This window comes from Dreissena polymorpha, chromosome 1 (genome assembly GCF_020536995.1).
Source record: "Dreissena polymorpha isolate Duluth1 chromosome 1, UMN_Dpol_1.0, whole genome shotgun sequence".
NCBI classification, from domain to species: domain Eukaryota; kingdom Metazoa; phylum Mollusca; class Bivalvia; order Myida; family Dreissenidae; genus Dreissena; species Dreissena polymorpha.
The window spans coordinates 164,379,611-164,402,760 of record NC_068355.1 but is presented as its reverse complement, the minus strand read 5'-3'; the positions used below and the strand labels follow the sequence as shown (position 1 = coordinate 164,402,760).

Genomic DNA, 23,150 nt, shown 5'->3' with positions numbered 1-23,150 from the left:
ACTGTGGATTCCACTATTTTTCTTCGGCATAAAGAGATTCCCTTTCTGAAATGCTCATGAACAAATCCAGTTTGAACTGGATTTTCGCGCTTTCTTCTTATACACTCGGTGTGCGACAAACAACACGCGTGAATTTCCAACATCATTAAATTGCAACAGTTTGGCATCATCAGCTTACAGTTCGCGTGCCATCAATAGCGACTTCCTTTCACTGCTGCATTAGCACCCGATTATTACGCAGTCCTCGTGGTATCCCTAATTACCGGAGGATGTGGCATCGCTAACCCGATAACATAACTGTCGACAAGCGTATAAACTGACACACAGAATAATAAAAGACGGGTAATTGGACAAATCCACGAATTTAAGTACCCGCGAATTTGCCATTTTTAGAAAATCCACGAAATATCATGTCAACTAAAATAAATAGTTTGACAGTATTGATGGATTTAGAAATAACTTGGTACACATGCGATTCTCACAATAAAACTTGTCTTGTGTTACACTCGTGCCCCTTGATCAAAGTTCAAGTTCAATTACAATAGGCTAGGAAACAGCTTTTTCGAATTGTTATTTTTTTAAAATATAAATCATGCTATTTTAAGATTACTTTCCACAAATGACAACCATGATGATGCATTTTGTGTGTAAAACATAACTCCTTAACTCAGTGTCACGGTCATACTAACAGGTTAAGGTCCGAATGTGGCTATACAAAAGCCTGTCCAAGCTGTGCTTTTTTCATTCATAAATGTAATTTTAAAACATTCTATAACAAATTGCTAACATGAGGAAAATGAATGCCACGTGTATAACATGTATCATTACCTCAACGGTCAAGGCAAACCATAGAGGTCAATAGTCAAATTTTGCAATCAAAAGCGCAGTTTTGAGACAAAAGAGGAATGTGTGGGCATCCAGACCTTGTTCAGTATGGTGTATCTTATTGTTCTCTTACTACGGTCGTGCCTCCTATCAGGTAGAGCTTTCAACAATTTGTGTCATTGAACTCAGAGGAGCACTCCAACATAGCTATCTTTTTTCCATGCCAATGCTTACGCGTGTCAAATGTTTTTGACAATTGTTCTCAGAACATTGAACTCTTCATCCTGTCTATCACAGTAGATAGTCAAAGTTAGAAGAAGTTCCTCTCAGAACATTAAGAATGACAAGTGAAAACTAGTCCATAGTTTGCATTATTTTGCACTTTTTATCACGCGCTTGTTCGGTGAAACATTCTTCTTAAATAAATTATTGAAAAAGAATTTGTCTCAATCTGCAGGTTATATATATGCTAACTTTCTTCTTGAATTTATTTAATGTGATTTCGTGTACAAAATACAACAAATACACTTACAATTGAAAATATTTGCTGTCAGTCACCAGGAAACAATGCTCGCGAAACATTAAACGTACAAAGTACATGATTTTGTTTGCTCTTACAGCTATTGCCGTTTAATGTGTCTTAAAATCACAATCATTTTCTTAGAGATTAACTTCATATATTTAAATGGTAATGTCCTAATCCAATTAAAATAATATTTTCTAGTTGGAAGGTCTTAAATCAAAATATAGGACACATACGATGAACATATTTAGAATCTGTGTGCGTGTGTATGTTATGATGAAATATTGAAACAATCGGAAATAATTCATACTTACACTCACTTGTGTCAACCGACTCCCGCAAAACAACAAGTTATTGACGCATGTTTGAACTGCGTACAAGATGTCAATGAAAACAATACGTCACAGACTTTCCTTAGTCATTAGCTCTCTAAAACTGTCGATGGAATTGATAGGCAAATTTGCGTTAGACGAACATACGTGCAGTGTTGTGTTTCGAAACTTAGTAGTATTTCCTTGCCTCATGCTGTATTGTGTGTGGGACCCTGAGTGTGGTCCAGTACTCATACCTCTGATTGACTAACTAGACTTGCGAAAATTGAGACGAATTCTCAATTATAGCTTTAACTGAAAGTTATGAAATTATGATGCAGAATTGTGATTTGTGGGAAAACCGTAGTACACGAAAGAAACCTCACAACCAAGCTCACATGTGCCGGAGATTTAGCCCGAGTCGCCTTGTTTACAAACGTGTTTACCAACCACTGCGCTAACTGTACATTAGATAATTTCAGTTGAATAAGCGACGATTTTGCAAGATAATATTTTGCAGAATATCTACCCTTTTGGAAATATTTTGTACAGTAGCAATATTATTTTAGGGGAAACGCCATGTTCAATATAACGAGCGCTTTTGACTCCCCGCGGTGGATTGAAATCTCGTCCGGATTATTTATTTTGCTACTTTTCGTCATGGGAATCACTTTGAACGGCCTAACCATGGGAGTTTTCGCTAGGAACCCGAAAATGATCAACGTCAACACGTTTTTCATAATAGCGATCATCGTCAACGGCTTTATGAGCTCCGCTTTAGCCTTTATTCCCGTAATCATAGCGGAGTTTTCCGGACATTGGTTAGTGCACTTGTCAGAAGCATCGTGTATATCCGAAGCGTTCATTGCCTATTACTTCGGAATATCCTCCATGTTCTATCACGTATGCATCACTTATATCCGCTACCTGGCTATAGTGGCTGTGCCAGTCATTAATGCACATGTCGAAAAATGGCGGGTCGCTCTAGCGTTCGCAGTGTGTCAGCTCATCTCCTTGCTTCTCGCGGTCTCGCCGCTACTCGGGCTCGGGTCATACGGGCTAGAGGCCCACGGGACTAGCTGCGGGCTCGCCTGGAATGACCGGAGTCGCACCGGCCTGGGCTATTTGATGCTCATCGGAATCGTGTGCTTCGTAACACCCATGACTTTCATGGGCGTCTGCTATGTAAGGATAATCAAAACGGTAAGATAACACGATTTTGCGCACTAATTGTTCATTCAATCGTAATACAATGTTGTTGTTTTTAAATTGTTCATATTGTTTTGGAGCGTATAAACAAAGCCCAATAAAAGAAATAAAATGCTTATTTAGTAGTCAAATATATATTTATTTTAAGATTTATATAAAACAATAATTCCTGATGTAATGCATGCGTAATGAAATGCATTAACCTGGTAATCCCAATTTCATATCACTGATGCTTCATTGAAAACAACAGGAAATGATTCAGTCAAATGCAGTTTTGTTTACAAATAACTATGAGGAAGCATCATCATCAACAACAATAACATCAAATATTAAGACAAACTCCACGCAGCGGTTATCTCACCACGGATACTTGGCGATAACCACTGTATTCACAAGAAAATCCTTCTAGATTTGAAAGGATTTTTTATTTAAGTATTATACATTGAAAAGTAGTATCATGTTCTGATATATTTTTAAGATAGTGTATAATTTCAGGTTCATAATACAAAATCAATTACATAAACTAAAAAAAGAAAACTAAAAACGGGACAAATATTGCACCACGTGGCTCGGCTATAATCACGTGGCTGGTTAAAACGGCAGGGATTTGATATCGAGCTATGCTTGGAACCATTTAAAGGGATCTTTTCACGCTTTGGTAAATTGAAAAAATTGAAAAAAGTTGTTTCAGATTCGTAAGTTTTCGTTTTAGTTATGATATTTGTGAGGAAACAGTACTACTGAACATTAACCATGCTCTAATATAGCCATTATATGCATCTTTTGACGATTTTAAAACCTAAAAATTATAAAGCGTTGCAACGCGAAACGATTGAATAATTTGGAGAGTTCTGTTTTTGTCGTTAAATTTTGTGAAACTACGAAGATTGCTTATATAAGGTATAAAATACATCATAGATGTGTACACGGCGGAATAGCTCAGTAGGCTAAAGTGTTTTTACTTCAGGACTCTGGCAGGACTCCAGGGGTCACTGGTTCGAAACCTGCTCCGGGCAATGTTCTTTTCCTTTTTTTATTTTTTTCTTGATTTTTTTACTGGAGCTTTTATGATCCAATGTTTACATTTATCAATATAAAGCATTTAATGAATAAGTTAAAAAAATGCCAAAATCTGTGAAAAGGCCCCTTTAAATCTTTGCGCGGATGTTGATATCAAGGGTTAAATTAATACAAATCGTGTAAATAGCCGTTGCGACGAAACGACATTAATAAAAACAATTGAATTTATGTTTAAATTATGTTATTATTAAATCTGAAAGAGATATGAACATTTATATTTTTAATATAAACGCTCATTGATTACGTGTTTTTTTATATATATTTTCCGGTATTTGCCATAGATTTCCAATTATTGACGAAACGCTTTTCGAGTACGGCGTTTGTTTGTAGATCTCATTAGTTCTGCCTTAAGCAAATGTACTTTAGAGCGAGTATAATGTTTACTTCAACAAAACTCGCTGCTAAAAGAGTTAAACTAATGCTTTAAACTTCTGATTCTAAATTAAAGGTCCATCGGTCGACAGTTCAAGTGACACATGCCTTAGGCGACGCGGTGTTGAACCGAAGACGTGAACAGGTTCACCTGGTCAAGATTTCGTTGGGTATAGTCTGTAAGTGTGTACTTATGTTCTTCTATTATGGCGGTATGACTGCGTTGTCCGATAACTATAATTACTCGTGCAATATTTTGTGAAATACGAATTCTCCCAGATGTCATCCGCGTTGAAATTACATAGTGATTTTTTTCAATAAACCGATTGTTATGTTTCAAACTCATACTCATACTGCAATTCTATAAATACTGATATTTATTAATTTTATTTATTATCAACTTACTTTACAAAACAACGCTTCCCGTCTAATTTGTCTCAATCTAAAAAAAATAGTTACAACCCCTATTCAAAGCGCATTATCACACATGCTAGTTGAGAAACGACACCAGTGGACACATAGACGCTGCTTGTTTCGTTCCGCCTGTCAGTTAAAGTGTTCTGATTTATTTTCACCGTTTTAACAGTAAAAGATGGCATATCTAAAAGTAATTAAGTGTTAAAACAGTGCAATGATCTAACATAATTTGAGACATATCGTGACATAGTGCGCTTTATTAAAAGTGTTAAATCACATAAAATGAATTTTTTTGTCAACTCAAATACATGAAAATGAAACATTTATGTAAACAAAATATTTGAAAATGCATTTAAATCGGGTGAAATATATCAGGAACAAAGAGTGCATCATTTTTCTGTGTCTATTATTTTTTAATCCCCTCTGGATACAACACTGAACAAAAAATTGGGGTCTGTCGGGATCATGGAAACAATCGAACAACTTGTTGTTCTTTTCTATTACTCACAACCGATCGAATGCCAACACTATCGCTTGCTATGATCTTTCTTTTTATTAACAAACATTCTTGGTGCATTGTAGCGGAGTCATAAGATCTGAATGTTGCTTTTACTCAACATTTCCTACAAATAACCTGTTGGCTTGACGCAATCTGCTCGCTCGTTGTCTTTGCTGAGTTCTATATGATTAATTGTTGAGTTCTTTATGATTTATATGCGCGTGTTGTATAGTAATTAATACATGATACATTATTTATATTTAATATCTAATTATCATTTAAGTTAAATAAATTGTATAAAATCGTATCAGAATCGAAACGATGTTCGAATTAAATTTATTATTCGGCAAATAAACAACATTTTCTTTCTCATATTTGTCTATTGAACCAATCGGGAAATCCCCCATTCCAATTAATAAACAATAGTTCAGTGGCATTCGTTGTGTCTTGAAACGGCACGGATGGTTTCCATATCATAATACAATAGCTCAGTCACATTCGTTTTATAACGAAGTACAACTGATATCCAATTTAATTCATTATTTCAGTGGCATTTGTCATATCTTGGACACCTTACACAATCGTCTCTTTCTACACCGTGTTCGCAAGCCCAAAAGAACTCGACCCAATCCTGACCCGAACGGCCGCATGGTTTGCTAAGACGGAAGTCATTTGGAACCCGTTAGTATACGCCCTACTGAACAAAAGCTTTCGCGAGAAGTTGGTGTGCTGTAGCTCCGTATCAGCGGTAGCTACGCAGAATTTACCGGCCGCAGACTCATATCGGATGCAAACGAATCAAACTTCCTTATAGTTCCATTGATGAACGGATATTTGTTTTAATGTTGGAATGTTGGTAAGTGTTGTTTTATATGACTCTTATAAAAAAAAAAACGGCAAATATAAATCACACTGTCTTTGCGCCTGTACGTCCGTCTTACTATCAATATGTCCGTCTTAATTCCTACATCAGCCATAACTTGTGTCATATATTCCTGAATTTGTAATCACAAATGTTAACGATAAAAAAAATACGTTTCATGTGTTTCATTCTTTTCCCTACCTCAGAGATCAAGGTCACCCAAAGATGAAAAGGGTACAATTTGTAAATTCCAATATCAGGCATACCTTTGCCATAGATTAATGAGTTTAAAATATCTCGATAAAAACGTAAATATTAATAAGACGACGCGTCGCGTGTGACACATGACCCCCTGTCTCAAAGGTCAATGTCAGACCAAGAGGTCAGCGCTCAAACTATACATTTTCTCCCAGCCATAACTTTGCAATATACACATGTATAGATTTATTGAAAAAAAATACTGCACATATCATAAACGACGCGACGCATGTAACACTGTCGTCATACCTCAAAGGTCAAGGTCACACTTTGAAAGAAAAGAGGATTGTGAGGGCATGTAAACATGTTTTTTTTATAAAGTAAAATATTGTTTCCTTTCGTCGTCTAAAAAGTGACAGGTAATCTCTTTAATTTTCACGAACTACGAGAGGCAAAGAATGTTGGTATGAGACAAACATGGTTGGCTCTAAAGTGATTAACAAGATCCAAATGTTCCCCCACATGTGTGTGTATTTAAGAGTTTATGTTTAGGTCCGACTGTATCATTACGGCTGCATCTATGGGTTGACCTGCCTCTGTGAATGTTAATAAGTTATGATATATTATGTGTTACATATTACCCCTGATTATGTGTTAATGTGAAGTATTGTCCCGTTTTGGTATTGTTATCTGAAGAGTTTTGTAAGAGACAGTAAAGTCCAGCCGTGTTGGACGTTCGGCCTAATGATATTTATAGTGGGGAAGAAGTATCATTCTTTCTTTTTCTGTCTCTTAAGTTCTGTACAGTATATGCTCTATGTGTGATGATTGGGATCAGTTCGTGTGTGCTAAGCGTTAGCTCGGAAAACTGACCCTCTGGAGAACGTACGCTAGCAAATTAGTCAGTCTGTTTGTTCCCTAAAATCCCTTACAAAGTTATGTCACCGATGCAAATAAAGCCATCATTACAAAAACTTAAATCCCAAGTCACGTAAGCATTTTAATATTTATTATTATTTGGGAGATGGTCACTGTCAAAACAATCGTCTTTGACGTAGCATTCTCTTATGGATTGCATGTGGGATTAAATAGGGGTAAGATCGATCGCGCTAACAAAGTTGTCTTCGTGGCCAGCCAATCGCCTTTTTTATCCATCATTAATGAAGTTAAGGCTGTTGCCGTAAATGAATTTTAGAATTTCGTCATTATCGACACATCGTGGATCACCCTCGGAGTTCCAACAATGGTGTTTTTATTCGAAATGCCCGACGATAATATTATTATTTCTGTAATCTACCGTGGAATAATTTGAATAGCTTTAAGTTGTAGTATTTTAGCCTGTGAATATAGGTATTGTTAACGGTAATATATGTGCTTTTACAAGTAAAGTGTGATCGCACACGATTTAATGGGGTCCTGGTTGATATCTATTTCAGTAAAGGGAATGCCTGGGTTTCTCTTTGCCTTGATCGTGCAGGCTCTAGTTAGCCCTTGAGATCAACTTGCCGCAAGTTGTCGGTGATTTTTTTAATGAGTTTCATGTACGCATTTTACATGTACTTTTAATATTGGTATCAATATAGTTGTATAGCTCATACATTTTTTTATTTGAATTATTAATTCCTACCCCTTCGGCGTTCCACGAGGTGACGTTTGGATCGCTTTCATTAATATTGTGTTTCGTCGCAGACATTGACAGGGCTTTATAGTGTTTAATAATCGCAGACTATCGTTATTTTGTTCCCATAACAACCTTGCGCTTATCTGAAGACGGCCGGAGAAGGCGGAGCTAGAGCGTTCGATTGACAAAACTTAAGGTAAATAACGGAGTTTGAATTATTTCTGGCCTTCATAACCGGTTTTTATTATGCGGATAATATTTTCCTGATGCTTGTGTTGATGTTGTTGTTGACGGTATTGTTGATGTGGGTTGTTTGGGTTGAGTGGTTTGTTGTTGCCGTGCGGGATGTTTATTGTTGTTTTGTTGTTGTTGTTTCTTTTGGGTAAAGAGCAAACTGTCACTGTAAAGAGTTTTAATTATAAGGTTAATGGTGCCTTAGTGTTGTTCTTCACTCGCATTCTTGCTATCTTTAGTTTTGAAGAACTAAATAGCGCGACTGGTGAATCACATGTCTATGTAAATGTTGTAAATATAAATACATATTATAAATATATATTGTTCCTCTTACTGCATACCCCTATGCCTAAAGATGTAAATATAATTGTGTTCTAGTTCACTAGGAGTGTAATTTTCCCAGGGGTACTTCTTGTCCTAATGAACCTTATTTGAGCACTGTATAGAACACTTAGAATTAGATATCAATTGTAAGGGGATGGTGTGTTATAAGTAGGTCCCTACTTCGTTCGTGCGAGTAATTAACAAATATGATATAATACAGACTGGAGCTTCTTCTTTTATGTTCTTTTATTGGGGTGGGGGTGGGGAGGGGTATTCGATCAGAGGGAGAATTTTCCCCACGTTTTCTTATGCATGTAATATAGGCCTAAACCAATGTCTATTTCACACACACACACACATATCTTATATATATATATATAATCATGTATTAATATTCTTTCAACGATTTAATGGTAATGTATATATTTATGAATGAACATTTATTTTATGTTTTGTATGTTTTTGATCCTTGAATAAAGTTATTCCTTCATTTACAAATACATGTTCAGATGTAACACATGCAAAGAGTGTTAAACCTCAAGTACAGGTTAAGATGTAACACATGTATAGAGTGTTATATTTCAAGTACAGGTTTAGATGTAACATATGCATACAGTGATAAACTTCAAGTACAGGTTGAGATGTGACACATGCATAGAGTGTTATACTTCAAGTACAGGATGAGATGTAACACATGCAAATAGTATCATACTATTGGTACAGGTTTATATGTGACAAACGCATAGAGTGATATACTCTTAGCGAGGAAAGATTATAGTTGATTTTCTTATTTTGAAATTCATATTTGTTTCTTTGGTTGATGGTCAATCTTTTTATTTGCACCTATATATCATAATTTAGTATTATCAATAATTATGAGCATCACTTTTGACGAGATTTAAATATTAATATAATCGATTCAGTGTTTCGAAACCTGCATCGCGAAGAAGTAGTTCCTTGTGACTGATTTCTGAAAACACACCGATGCATTCGCTAGAAGTTTTGAGGTAAAGAGAACATATTTCAATTTCATAGTACTTCATAGTCTACTATATTCACTATAGATATTGTGTTACTTGTTTCGTTATTCTTAATTTTTTTAAATGCTGCCATTCGATGCTTCGTGAATGGGTGGCGTTACTTGAGACGTCCAGCCTCGATGTGATGTATTAGATGCTTCACACGTAAAACTCTTAAAAATAACAATAACACTTTAAGTATGTGTCTATGCAGCAATATTTAGCGACAAAACGTAATATTTTAGTAAACTAAGCCTTTTTAAGTACACCTTTCACAATTGCTTTTGCCTTAAAATTCTTTATTTCTGTAAAATGCGGAGATTATATGTAAAAAAAAACACACAAGAAGGTGTTAAGTTTATGATTACTTTCAATATTTCATTGATCAATAGTCATTTAAATGTTAATTTTATATCATTCAATAAATGTGCGTTTCTCTGCAAAACAAACCTATAATTTAACAGATTCAGCAACGGTAAAACATAAATAAAAAGGGGGTCAAATACATAGATTACAATAACCCAAAGAGAGGCACACATTCCTTACCGTAACTCTCCTAGATGCGACCCTAAACTGATATTGTGAGTTTGTTTTTCGAAGTATATAAGGTTCTTCCGCGCCTGTTGCTGCATAACGTGTGGACCCGGAGTGTGACCAAGTACTCCCACGTTATAAATGAATTAGACACACAAGAGTTGGGACGATTTTTAAATGATAGCTGCAATTTCAACCTACTTGCAGTTGTTTAATTGTGGTGCAGTCATTTGTTTCGGGTGAAATCGTAATACCAGGACACAACCCCACGTGTCCTGTATGGTGACCATCAACCAAATTCACATGCTCTCGGTCACGGGATCCCAGATCGCCGAGGTGAGAGGTGTTCACCAACCACTGCGCTAACCGGACAACCATTTCTACAGGACAGTGATATCTGCTGCGAACCTCTTGTTTTTCTATTATTAATCTAACTGCTTAACGTCATCGGCTAGCCCTCTGACAGAGTTGCTAATGATAATGCTAATGACAGCAAAGATGTTCGAATGTAATGTGCAAATAAAATAACGTAAACATGACAGATTGCGAGATAATCGGATTTTTTTCATTATAATTGCAAAATTGTATTTATGTATTGGTATAGGTTGTAATGAAAACGTCAGAAACCGGACAGACTCGTATGTCGTAAAGGAAAGAACAAACACAATATTGTTGATAGAAAATGACATTTATTATAAAATGCCATAAAGCAAATAACATTAGAACATTTTCCGGATTGGCATAATGGACGGGACAAAATGAAGTATATCCCTCCACGAAAATATAGAAAATACTACCTTTTCCGAACATGCTCGGAAATAATTTGGGAAATGTATACCATACACGAAACGGAAGCGAAGTATGGCATAATGCGCGGTAAAAACACACGGTTAAAAGGTTAAAAAAAAAAACAAGTGTATACAAAATCGCATTACAACTGTATACGAAATATAAACCTTAAATGCATTTCAGCAATGAACAACAAAAAAATAAAATCCTTTTAGGTAACATACACAACAAGAGGGCCATGATGGCCCTGAATCGCTCACCTGACTAACCATGCTTCATGAACTTAAATTTTATTAGACCCATATACAATCCCAAGCCAAATTTCATTAATTAATACATTCTGACAAAATTTCAATAAGACGTGATGAAAACTGTGACCTCTTTCATCTACACAAGGTTTTACTAGAATTTGCCCGGTGACCTAATTTTTGACCCCAGATGACCCATATACGATCCAAAATTAGATATTATCAAGATAAACATTCTGACCATATTTCATTAAGATCATATGAAAACTATGACCTCTATTGTCTTCACAAAGTTTTTCTATGATTTGACCTAGTTTTTGACCCCAGATGACCCTAATACAATCCCAACCCAAGATAAATATTCTGGCCAATTTTCATAAAGATTTAATGAAAACTGTGACCTCTACTGTCTACAAAAGTTTGTTTTTTTAATCTGACCTAGTTTTTGACCCTAGATGACCCAAAGTCAATCCCAATCCAGATTTTAACAAGACAAACATTCTGACTATAAAATCTGATGAAAACTGTGACCTCTATAGTCTACACAAGGTTTTTCTATTATTTGACCTAGTGCCTAGTTGCTGACCCCAGATGACCCAAATACAATCCAAACGGGGCTCCTCTTGCCCAAAAATTTCTGTGGCCAACATTTTAGCCAAATGGAATTTTGTGTAGCCAAATTTTAGAAACTGTAGCCAAAGTTTTAGCAAAGCATTTGCAGGGGTCAAAGTTGGATATTTTGAAAATCCTGAACTTAAAGCTGGGGGCCAGGGGGCCGCAGGGCCCTCGGTGGGTCCAGGGGACAAGGGGGCCAGAGGCCCCCAGAAGCTCCTGGATTCGACACATTTAAAGGGAGCCTGTACCTGTTCTGGTGATTCTATTTTCTTAAAAAAACTACATACACATATATTTAAAAATCTTCATGTATTTGATAAAGAACACAAAGTTAGTCAAAAGGCAATTCATTCACATGCACCCTCTGTCTGGCATGGACTCGACTGCAGGGGTTGCTTTTGAAGAACCAGATAAAACCTGTAACAGTGGTTACAAATTATATTTTTTACACATACTTTAAAAAAGTCAATAATACATGTTTAATTAATGCAGAATCAAATGTCACCATTTATATTCACAGAATCATGCTGCCAGAAGCCTCCACATACACCTAAGAAAATTGGGTATGGTGGCTTCTGCTAAACAGTTAAAATTGAAAATTTCAGCATGGGTTCCCCTAGTTTTTATCCCAATCGTTGTTTGAATGCTAAATAATTGTATCCTGGTGTGACCCAAATTTGACGATGTAACGGTTACATGAAGCAATATTTAGCAAATAATTTAAGAAATAATGAATGTTTAATAGCACAAAATAATAATTTTAAACTCGGCTGTATTACTTTGAAATGATTCCAAGACAATAATCATCCATTTATTCGATAAAAATAGAACATCGTCGAATTAATGTGTCGGCGAATTTGGATTACGGTAGGTTGCCCATATTTGTTTTACAAAAAGTAAAAAAAACAACATTTCTTGCTGCTGGGCTCATATGTTGGGGACAATAAAACATTTTATTTAACTAAAAAAGACCTGTCCCAGTCAGCAAAAATGGCGTATTTGATCGTATTTTCAATTACTGTTAAAATTCTTTCCCTGATTTATGCTTTATTCAAAGGTCAAAATGTTTTAAAAGATCACAATCAATGAATCATACGTTATTAATATAAAAAAATTGGCAAATTTGCAAGATCTATCTTGCCGATTTTTGATGCAAAACAACCTAAACAGTAAACTTTAGCAACAGAAAATACGACAAAATTCGGGGTGTTAGTTTAAAAAAATAAAAACCCTACCTGGTTGGTCTTGATGGTTCTTATATTCTTTATGTGATAAGGGCCCTCTGCGTGGAGACGCAATGCCATCTTCCCACAAGACTGATAATTCAGGGTTTTCTTACAAACTTCTCAAACCGCTTTTCCACAAAGCTTTCACTTTTCTCAACCAGTTCACTACCCGCCCGTAGACTACAGCGGGGAATGGCCACCCATTATAAACTGTACGCTGAAGTTTCTTTAGCTACCAACAGGCAAGTATCTCGTTGCCATTTTTCTCAACTTAAGTCTAAACACAGCTTCCCATTCGGCATCAAATATACGCAAAAAGTACTCAAATTGATTTAAATCGGCAGCAATCTTTAATCTTTAATCAGATGTAATTGTTTATTTAATCCTCTACGATGTACGATTTGTTTACGATTTGTTTTCACATCAGTAATTTGTCTCGATGACCGGTGTTTATGCCGACTGCGTATGAATTTTTCAGGTCAATAACACGGCGATGTATTGGTGCACAGTCTACAGCTGAAAGCGGTTAATATCTGGGACGGCATGTCAGGAAAAAAATCAATACCGATAATTCGCATTGTTCATTAATTAAGCAACGATTAATAACACTTATCCTTTATGGATTTTCATGAAGGAAAAAACATAATAAAGAAAATTTTATTCTTTTTAATCTGATATATAAACAAGTTTGGAAAGAATTGGATGAAAAATTTGGACTTTATTGCATAAAGGGACTTTATTGCATAAACACCATTTTCTCAATTCAAGGGGAGGTAATTCTGTACTTCATGGACCAATAATGCTCATTTTTTTGTAGGTTTCATGTCCTCATTGATATAAAGACACTGTGCAAATTTGGAAAGGATCGGACAAAAAATGTGGAAGATTTTTGAAAGTTTTCACAAAATAGGCAAAAACGAATAAACATGCAAAGTTCAACGAGCTCCTGCGGCCATGTTTTTAGACGAATCAAATTTCTTTGAACAACTTTTTCAGGGGAGCCCTCAAAGGTCATCCCTGTGAATTTTTTTGAAAATCTGATGAGCGGTTTCTGACAAGAAGATTTTTTAAGGTTTTTACCATATATGGTCATGGCGGCCATCTTGGTTATGCGATCAAATTTTTTTTAACAATTCTTTTGTCCCATGACCTAGGGATGCTCCACATGAAATTTAGTTGAAATTGGCTCAATGGTTTAGTAGAAGAAGATGTTTACAAATTGTTTACGGACGGACGGACGGACGGACGGACGCCGGACGCTGAGTGATCACAATAGCTCACCTCGAGCTATCGCTCAGGTGAGCTAAAAACAGAAAGTACACGAATCAACCATATATTATAACCTAAGGGCTTTTTAAAAATAGGGGCCGAAATGGCCAAGATCGAATTTGATTGGGGGAAAAAACCATTATATGACCCAATCTTTTGCACGACGGTCTCATTACATTCACCTCTGTGATGGACTCGGAAAGTAGTCCGTTCGAAGTCACGTGATTTTAAATAACATCATCATAACATTCAAAATGGCGACGCCAATTAAAATGTCAATAACATTACGGACATACAAGCAGTCGTGAAGACGCAGCGAGACCTGTTATTAAACTCCGACTTAAAACAGGAGGATTGGTCATACCTACGATTTCATTCTTCAACTGACGACTTCATCAACTAAACACGTTATATAAATGTTCATGAATACGTCCGAAAGCGGTCCATGTGTACCGCGACGAGTGCAAATATGTATAGCTGCCTATTCAACTATCTTATTTTGTGTGTTTCATAAATCAATTTCTCTAATCACCAAAATTTATATATGTAATATGCATTGGGCCATACAAATTTTATTCTATGTTGAGCGTCCACATAACTTTTCGAAATTAAGAATCAGGCAGGAATAAACAAATAACGAGTCTATAAACATGTTTTTATGTTTAATATATCTCTTCATGATTGTCATAAATCGTATAGTGATTAGTGTATACATGCAGTCCTAAATATTGTTTTTATCATATTGCTTTGTTACTTAAATACAGTAATTAAACTGTAATATGACAAGCTACACACTGCTTTAAAAATGTCCTACATTCATTTCGTATAGCAGTATTTATTCAAAATTATATGGATATGGGTGTTTAATTTAATTTAAAATACATTTTTACATCACATAATATTTAGGATCTTCAATTTCTGGGTATATATTTTAAAGATTTATCCTAAAAGGGCAATTAACACAATATAAACAGGTAGTATTAAATACAAAACAACTGATTCACATTGTTCAAATCAATGCAGTTATTGATAATCAGAGGAAAATCACCATTCTTAACAATTAATATTGGAAGTGATTATATCTTACTCAAAACCAAAATACTTGTTCGGCAGTCTCTTGGAGCTATTGAAGTACATACTTACTCCAAAATGCGCTAGATTTTTGTAAAGTCTACTTATCTATTGGTACAACGCTGATAAATTAAAAATCTTTTCGAAATCACATACCGTATATATTATATTATTTAATGTATCTATTAATGCTTAATCCAATCAGTCAGCCTTATCTGTGCCTTCGGCGTAAATAATGTTTTCCAAAGTGGTGAAGACATGGATAACACCTATTCACCAAACAAGAATACTACACGTTTTTTTTTACAAATAGCGCAAGTTTTGTCGTCATATGGGTCACTGTAGGCATTTTTCATACACTTGAAATGGTTATTTTCCGCTTGGTCAAAAAAGTTCAGGCATCCGTTAGACGATAAACATACAATCATATTGTATGGCCTTGTTTCGAAATGAGACAAAATTGCCATTTAACAACTCTAATGAAAAGGGGTTGTATTTATTTTTGTCTGCAAAATATATCAATAATGAAACACATAATGTCACCATTATAAATGTATAGATTTTAATTCGTATAAATATGTAATGATATTTTTTCAGGAAATAACCTTGATATTTATGAAAAAAACTAATAATTTCCCAGTAAAGAGAAAAGGCATTTGTTCACCAGTAACATTATCTTTAGTTAAGTGTCAAAACAGACATGAAATTTCAGCCCCCCCCCCGTAAAATGTTGAAGAGTTCAGATGTTAAAATGTTGATAAGTTGTAAAACTGGTAATGCATGACCATTCTACAGAAAAAGTCCGCACTGGCTTATCAGGGACGACACTTTCCGCTTTTATGATATTTTTCGCTTCAAGAAAGCCTCTTCTTAGCAAAAATCTTGTTTAGGAGGAAAGAGTCGTCCCTGATTAGTCTGTGCGGACTGCTCAGGCAAATCTTAGACGACACTTCACGCACATGCATTAAACACCTTTTTTCGCAGAGCACGGGCCCATACATATAACAATCTATGTAAGACAACGGTATCTGCACAATTGGTTGGCATAACATGTAGACATATTATCGATTGGTGAACAATGCTTAACAATAGCATGCTAAAATATTAAACAGCTTTTACATGAAGTATAGCAAAAAAGTTGTATTCACATCTTTCATCAGATACACACGAATGCGCGCACACACACACGCACACAAATACACACACATGAATATAGAAAAAAGTTTTTCTATTTCAGTATGTAAACAGTTCTGATTAAAAATATTCATTAGCTAGTATCGAACCTGTTTTGTATAAGTACAACCTTATCAAATATTGAAGAGAGGAGTATCATGTTCCTGTATATCAGATAGACTATAAATGTAGAAGTGAAAGATTCGCTTCAATCACGAATGGCGGTAATGTTTCTACTTAACTGTGTAATTTCCATAACGCTGATTTGAAACTGAAGTGTTGAGAAAGGACAGTAACCACTTTTGCTCATTTGTTCATTGTCGGCTCAGGTATAACATAATAGTACCCCGGATACTACAAAGTACCCGGGTCCCGGGGTATGAACAATATGATAAAAATATCCAGGAGTATAGCCGGCTGCCTTTAAGCGTATTTTTCCAACCCGGGATATATTGTAGTATACGTAAGAGTACTCTGGGTACTTTTAAGTAGTACCTGAGACGACAATTACCAACTGAGTCAATCAAGATTGGTCATTGTCGGCTGGAAAATATACTATAAAGTACCCCAGAGTGTGGCTGGATGCCTCAAACTTATTTTCCTTACCCTGGTACATAGTATACTTAAAGTTCACCGGCAGAATTCTGACATAAAAATCATATTTGATAAAGAATACCATATAATAACATTGAAATTAAAAAAAAAAAAATATTTAGAGCTCAAAAACGATGATTTTGATGATCGGTCATTTCCGAAATGCGTTCGTAAATTTACGCCGCTATTTCCCCCCGATGACGTAGTCGAACACCAATGCGCATGACCTAGAACGACCTCCATTTTTATTTACAGTAACGCAAAATTCGCGAAAACGTCACTGTATACAGAATTTACTGGCATTTTTGTATTTTCAATCTACTTTGATTTGATTATGATTCGTATTGTTATGTGACATTGCGGATCTACAGATAATACGACAGTGCAGTGTGCACAACATTCAACGTATCCAAAACATGTGTGCCAAATTGGTACTCGGCCGACAGAAATATGACAGTTCAAAAGATGCCTTGTATGAACTACACTGGCTACCAGTAAAGGCTAGGATAACATTCAAATGACTGAACTTCATGTATAATTGTTCTGTTGGTCACGCGCCAAAATACCTTACAGAACTGTTAAAAGGAAAAAGTTCCAGCACGTAACCTACGATCTACCGTCTCGTATGACGGATGTAATGATGTGAAACGCACAAAGAGAAAAACTTTCATGGAAAGGAGTTTCGGAGTTGTTGGTCCGAAACTGTGGAATGACCTACCATCAAGCATTCGGACTTCTGTCTCAATAGACATTTTCAAAAGGAATTTGAAAACATTTCTCTTCAGAGACTTTTACAACTTATTTTAATTTGAATACCTGTGATTTCAAAACAAATCGAGGCTCAGTTGTATGGGCTTATTTGTCCAACAACAATGACTCAGAGGACTAAGAAATTTAAGAATTGTGCGGGCTTCTTTGCTCGAAAAGGATATGTACAAGTGACCGGTAACCAAAAATCATTAGGGCTTCTTTGCTCAATGATTGAATGACATCATCCAGCGGTCTTTTAGTCACGCTTAGCCCCTCTTATTGTATCTTATAGTCACACTGAAATTTTAACCTTCAAGTTGTGTCTTGTAGTCACACTTGGTCAGTCTATTTGTGACTTGTAGTCACAATAGTTCAAATACGGTTAAAACCCAAAAGAAGTGTTAGTAAGGGTGACAGGCGACCGGTAGCTGTGGGATCCGACAGCCAGAGTGCAGAAATATCCTTTCACGTACCCTTTCAGTTAATGAAAAACAGTATCTTTATGTTGCCAAAAATTTGCTCATAAAATCATAATAATTATTGTCTTAACCCTAGTTATATCAATTTATTACATAATCTTTTATTTTTCCTGTGTTTTAATATCGTAGCCTGTATTGTTTTATTGCTTACGTTTCTTACAGCATTTTTATTTATATCACACATTTTTAGATTATTAATCCTTTAATTAATGCTGCATAAAAGTATCAACCACTCTTATTTTTATCAATTGTATGTATATTTACATGTTTTGTACAACGCCATTGAATATAATTATATAAATAGGCGTTTCATCAAGTTAGCAAGTTTCAGTTTCAAAGTTTCAGCGTTTGGATGCAATGCTCGTTTGAAAATTGGAAGAAAGGATGTAATGTAACAGTTTATAACATATCGTTTATCGTTTATTCTTATGAGTTTATTCTTATGATGGAAATTAATAAGGATAATATGTATATTTCAATAATATGTATATGTTAAGATGAAGTTTGTGTGTAATGTAACAGTTTATAACATATCGTTTATCGTTTATTCTTATGAGTTTATTCATATGATGGAAATTAATAAGTATAATATGTATATTTCAAAAATATGTATATGCAATGTTAAGATGAAGTTTGAGAATTTAATAATACATCTTGGGAGGTATTTGCATAAACTAAGACCTGATTTAAGATTTATTTCAAGTAAGAACACAAATACGTTTACACCCAGGGTGGGGTATAATTGGAATCAATAAAATGGAAAGTCAGACCTGATTTAAGATTAAATTCAAGTAAGAACACACATACGTTTACACCCAGGGTGGGATAATTGGGATCAATAAATTGGAAAGTCAATTAGACAAAAGAATCAAAGGTCATATACTTAACAATGAGTCCAGAGTCAGCATATAGATACGAGATTACAAGTAACCCGCATGGTCATCAAACAGCACAGATGAAAGGGTCACCTATTGTCTGGGATACACAAGTTATGGTACTGACGAATATAACGGAATTACTCTATACCAATATAAATTGATTAGTACCAATATAAATTGATTAGATTTTAGCATATTCGCCAAGCAAGTAAATACATGAAAAATTGTTCTGACGAATCAACCAATGAATAATAACCATACTAGCTGAGGACCAATCAAAATCTTAAAAGAAAATATATGCAAATTAATTTAGAGACAAAATGGGGATGTTTAGAGGGAAAGCGGTGCTCCGCGGTTAGGTTAGAAAGATACTACAGCTAGACTTGGAAAATAATTTTTAGACTATAAATACAATGTTGATGTTAGGAGATAGTTATAAAAATAAAAGAAATAATTTTGAGAAGTCAGAGACTTGTTTGACTTTCACGAAATACATTGACATTCGATTACGTGACAAGTTGTACTTTAATGTTTGTCACAATACGGATAATGGTGTAAAATGTGTTGTGTACCGAGTGAATAAAAAGAAAAACATGTTTTATTGCTATTATGACTACCACAGACCTATTTGTCCCTGTGATTACAAAGTTAAATTTATCATACAAGTTTGTGTTGCAATTTTTATAAAAATTATATAGACAATACATGGGTGTTAACTGTCATCTTATGACAGCATTATAATGAGTGCAAAATTAAATAAGCCCATTTCATTTATTAAGTTCATTCGATTTGGTGGTTTCTTGACAAAATAAGGTCACTAAAGTGCCTGTTCTGGTGCAAATCACCATGCCAACAAGGCTCTATGATAGGTGCTCCCCTCCCCCTCTCGGAGAACTGCCTGCCCCCTCAAAGATTTCTCACTGGGCGGAGAACTGCCCCCCTCACTGTTTTTTAATGGGCGGAGAACTGCCCCTTCACTGTTTTTTAATGGGCGGAGAACTACCCCCTCACTGTTTTTTATTGGGCGGAGAACTGCCCTCCTGCTGAAAAATAGGGGGCGGAGAAGTGTCCTCCTGTCAGTATTGAAGATCCGCAGACGTGCCCCCTAAATAAAGAAATTGCACGGCGAGTAAAGTCGATAAATAGATCGAGTATAAAAATGACTAAAAACGCCAATAACTTTCTTGCTAATATGGTTAGAAAGTAAGCGAAATTTATGCAATTAATAAAAGGTATAAAACAGCAGATAATACCTGCATCGGCATGGACGTCGCCATATTGATAATCATGTGATTTTCCCATTTTTGCTATTAAAAAGTTATCGCGGCTGAATTATTTGAAATTTTCCCCGTCAGTAAAATAAACAATTAGTATGCAATTTATTACATCCTTATGCAAGCTGAAAACATTAATTTATTTGTTTATTTTCTCCAATAACGGTTTTCGACGGTTCAATGTAATAAACCCAATGCGGCTTTCTTCAAAGGTAACAAGTGCTCAACAATTAAAGTCCGCCCGGTCTACCTATTAAAAGATTAAAAGATCGCAGTGCTTATCGTTAACAGTAACACGTTCGCAGCCTGCCTAATTAGCTGCAAATTAAAGCAAACTGAAACTGATTTTGTTTTTGAAAATGAATGACACGCTTTGCTCAAAATGCAAACTGTTTTCCGTCAAATGTATAAAATGCAACATAGAATGTCAACTCACTAGCGGACGCCATTTCAAGGTCTGACTGACTAATGGGGTTGTTTATCCTCGGGACTTCGGTTAATAAACCCTTGCCCGAGCACACTGCTTAACATAAAACTCTGCATTAAATGGTCAAAAACGCCCATAAAATGGACAGCCCGATTTATCTGGGCTGTATCATTGATAAAAATAGAAAACTTTGCAGTGTTGGTGGGGTGCTTTAATAAAAATCTAGTAATTTAAAAATTAGCTTTACTTATAATTAAATTAGATGGGATATAAACGAATACTCATTATAAACTGCATATTGGCTGAGCCTAACGCTGTTTAAAAGCGGCGTTTGTATTGGTTAATAGGCTTATATAACGATGGCGCTGATTGGCCGAAATTTCTTATAAAAAAATTACAAGTAGTCATTTCAAGTTCGTTCTTTGTGTGAATTTTACATCTCAAAACGGATTGACCTACTTGCATTTGCGCGGACGTGAAAGAGATAACCAAAATGAGCCAGGCTTTTAAATACTGTCAACCAATGAAAACGCCGCTCTATAACAGCTTTAGGTAAGACATTGTCCATAAGTTTATCGAATACGGCGTTTTTAAACGCTTTTTGAATAGAAAAGTACAGATATTTTTTAATAGAAAAGTACAGATATTTAAAAAAAAATAGATTTTCATTGAATCACCGCATTAACACTGCAATGTATTGCTGTATTATAAATGGTACAGCCCAGTAAAATCGGGCTGACCATATTATAGCCGTTTTCGGCTTCTTAAACGTAGAGTTTTATGTTAAGCAGTGTGCTCGGGCAATGGTTTCTAACCGAAGTCCCGAGGGAAAACAACCCCATAATGATGATCAAATCACTATAACCATTTCCTCAATTATGGAGTTCATTAGAAGTCAGAGAGGCGCTGCTAAGTTATGCTTTGAAGGTTTCTCGTACACAAAGAAGAAGGAAACCAAGTCGACGTTTCGATGGGAATGTTCTCAGCGACGAAGTGATAACTGCAAGGGAACTGTCACTTCCGACAATCCAGTAAGTTAATTATTAATAATTAAAAATAAACTATATTAGTGTACGAAAAGTTCATAACTTAATGAATCCAAAAAATAAAATATTAAAGAATAGTGCATTTATTGCAGTAAGTCATGAATTGAAATTTAATCCATTCAAGTCTAGTGACGCATTGAGTTGCAAACGTATATAAGTATGTACATTTATTCTCATTTGATGTTTTCTTTTTAGCCATCACGTGCGATTTCATCAACCGCGCACAGTCACGTCAACGACAAATTCTACTTGGAGGCGTTGCAGGTGCGGGATGAAATCACAGCCGCAGTGACCGCGAATGGGGACCAACCTCATAAGATCCTGGCTGACAAGCTAGTACAAGGCATGGAAGTTGCACCAAGTTGGCAGAATTTGGTGTATTACGACCTTACAGCTGACATAAATCAAGCTGTCGTCATAAAATAGTCGGTCCTGTATGTTCTAAAGTCATGTTATCAGTGATCTACTGTTATCAATTTCATCTGCAAAAACTGTAATAAAACAAGCAGATTATCTGTCTGCAGTAATAATTTTAACAGAATATACAACATACTGCACCAAGAGGATAGTATTGACAACTCGATTTGAAATAACATGCAAAATATATAAATTTTGACATGGTATTTGTTCTTTATGATAAAAATTCAACTCGCTCATGGAGAGTTTAGAACAATATAATTTCGTCATATTTATAGAAATCACGGCTTATTGTTAAGACAAATTATATACAAATATATATATCAAATAAAAGAAATGAGGTAATTTTCACTTTGAAGGAAATGGCGACAACGAGATCAATTAAGCATAAATACAAAATCATAAGTCAATACTTAATACAATCAAGATACGCCGTCATGTGTGTGTACAGTGCCTAAGAAAACCTTCGATATATATGTCGATCTTTACTATGACAACAGCTGATACCGATTTGTTTGTTATGAACTCAAGCAAGTGGTATTTGACTACGTCACTTCCGGTTTGAACAAAAATGTCGACTCGATCGCAAAGTGCGAAAATTCGGCATAGTTATCGGCTGTATATGCGCTGAATACGTTGGTTTTAATTGAATGATGGCATGAATATGCATTAAAACATTATAATCTCACATAAAGTTGGTATATATTTTAGGTTTTTAAAACCGCTGCCGGTGATCTTTAAGTGTTCCCGGGGTACTTTCAAGTAGTACCTGAATCGACATCAACCAATTGAGCACGACTAACAGCTTCAATAGGACCCTGGTAATAGTGTGCTAAGGAGGATGGTTGATCATCTTAAATATTGTG

The 23,150-nt window shown here is 35.4% G+C and overlaps 1 protein-coding gene across 1 annotated transcript; it reads left to right on the top strand.

Moving 5' to 3' along the window:
• Nucleotides 1-2,319: 2,319 nt before the first annotated feature.
• Nucleotides 2,320-22,293, top strand: LOC127864181 (opsin-VA-like). The gene is made up of 2 exons (XM_052403871.1): nucleotides 2,320-2,862; nucleotides 22,063-22,293. The coding sequence occupies exons 1-2, from the start codon at nucleotides 2,320-2,322 to the stop codon at nucleotides 22,291-22,293; spliced, it is 774 nt and encodes a 257-aa protein (XP_052259831.1).
• The last annotated feature ends 857 nt before the right edge of the window (nucleotides 22,294-23,150 follow it).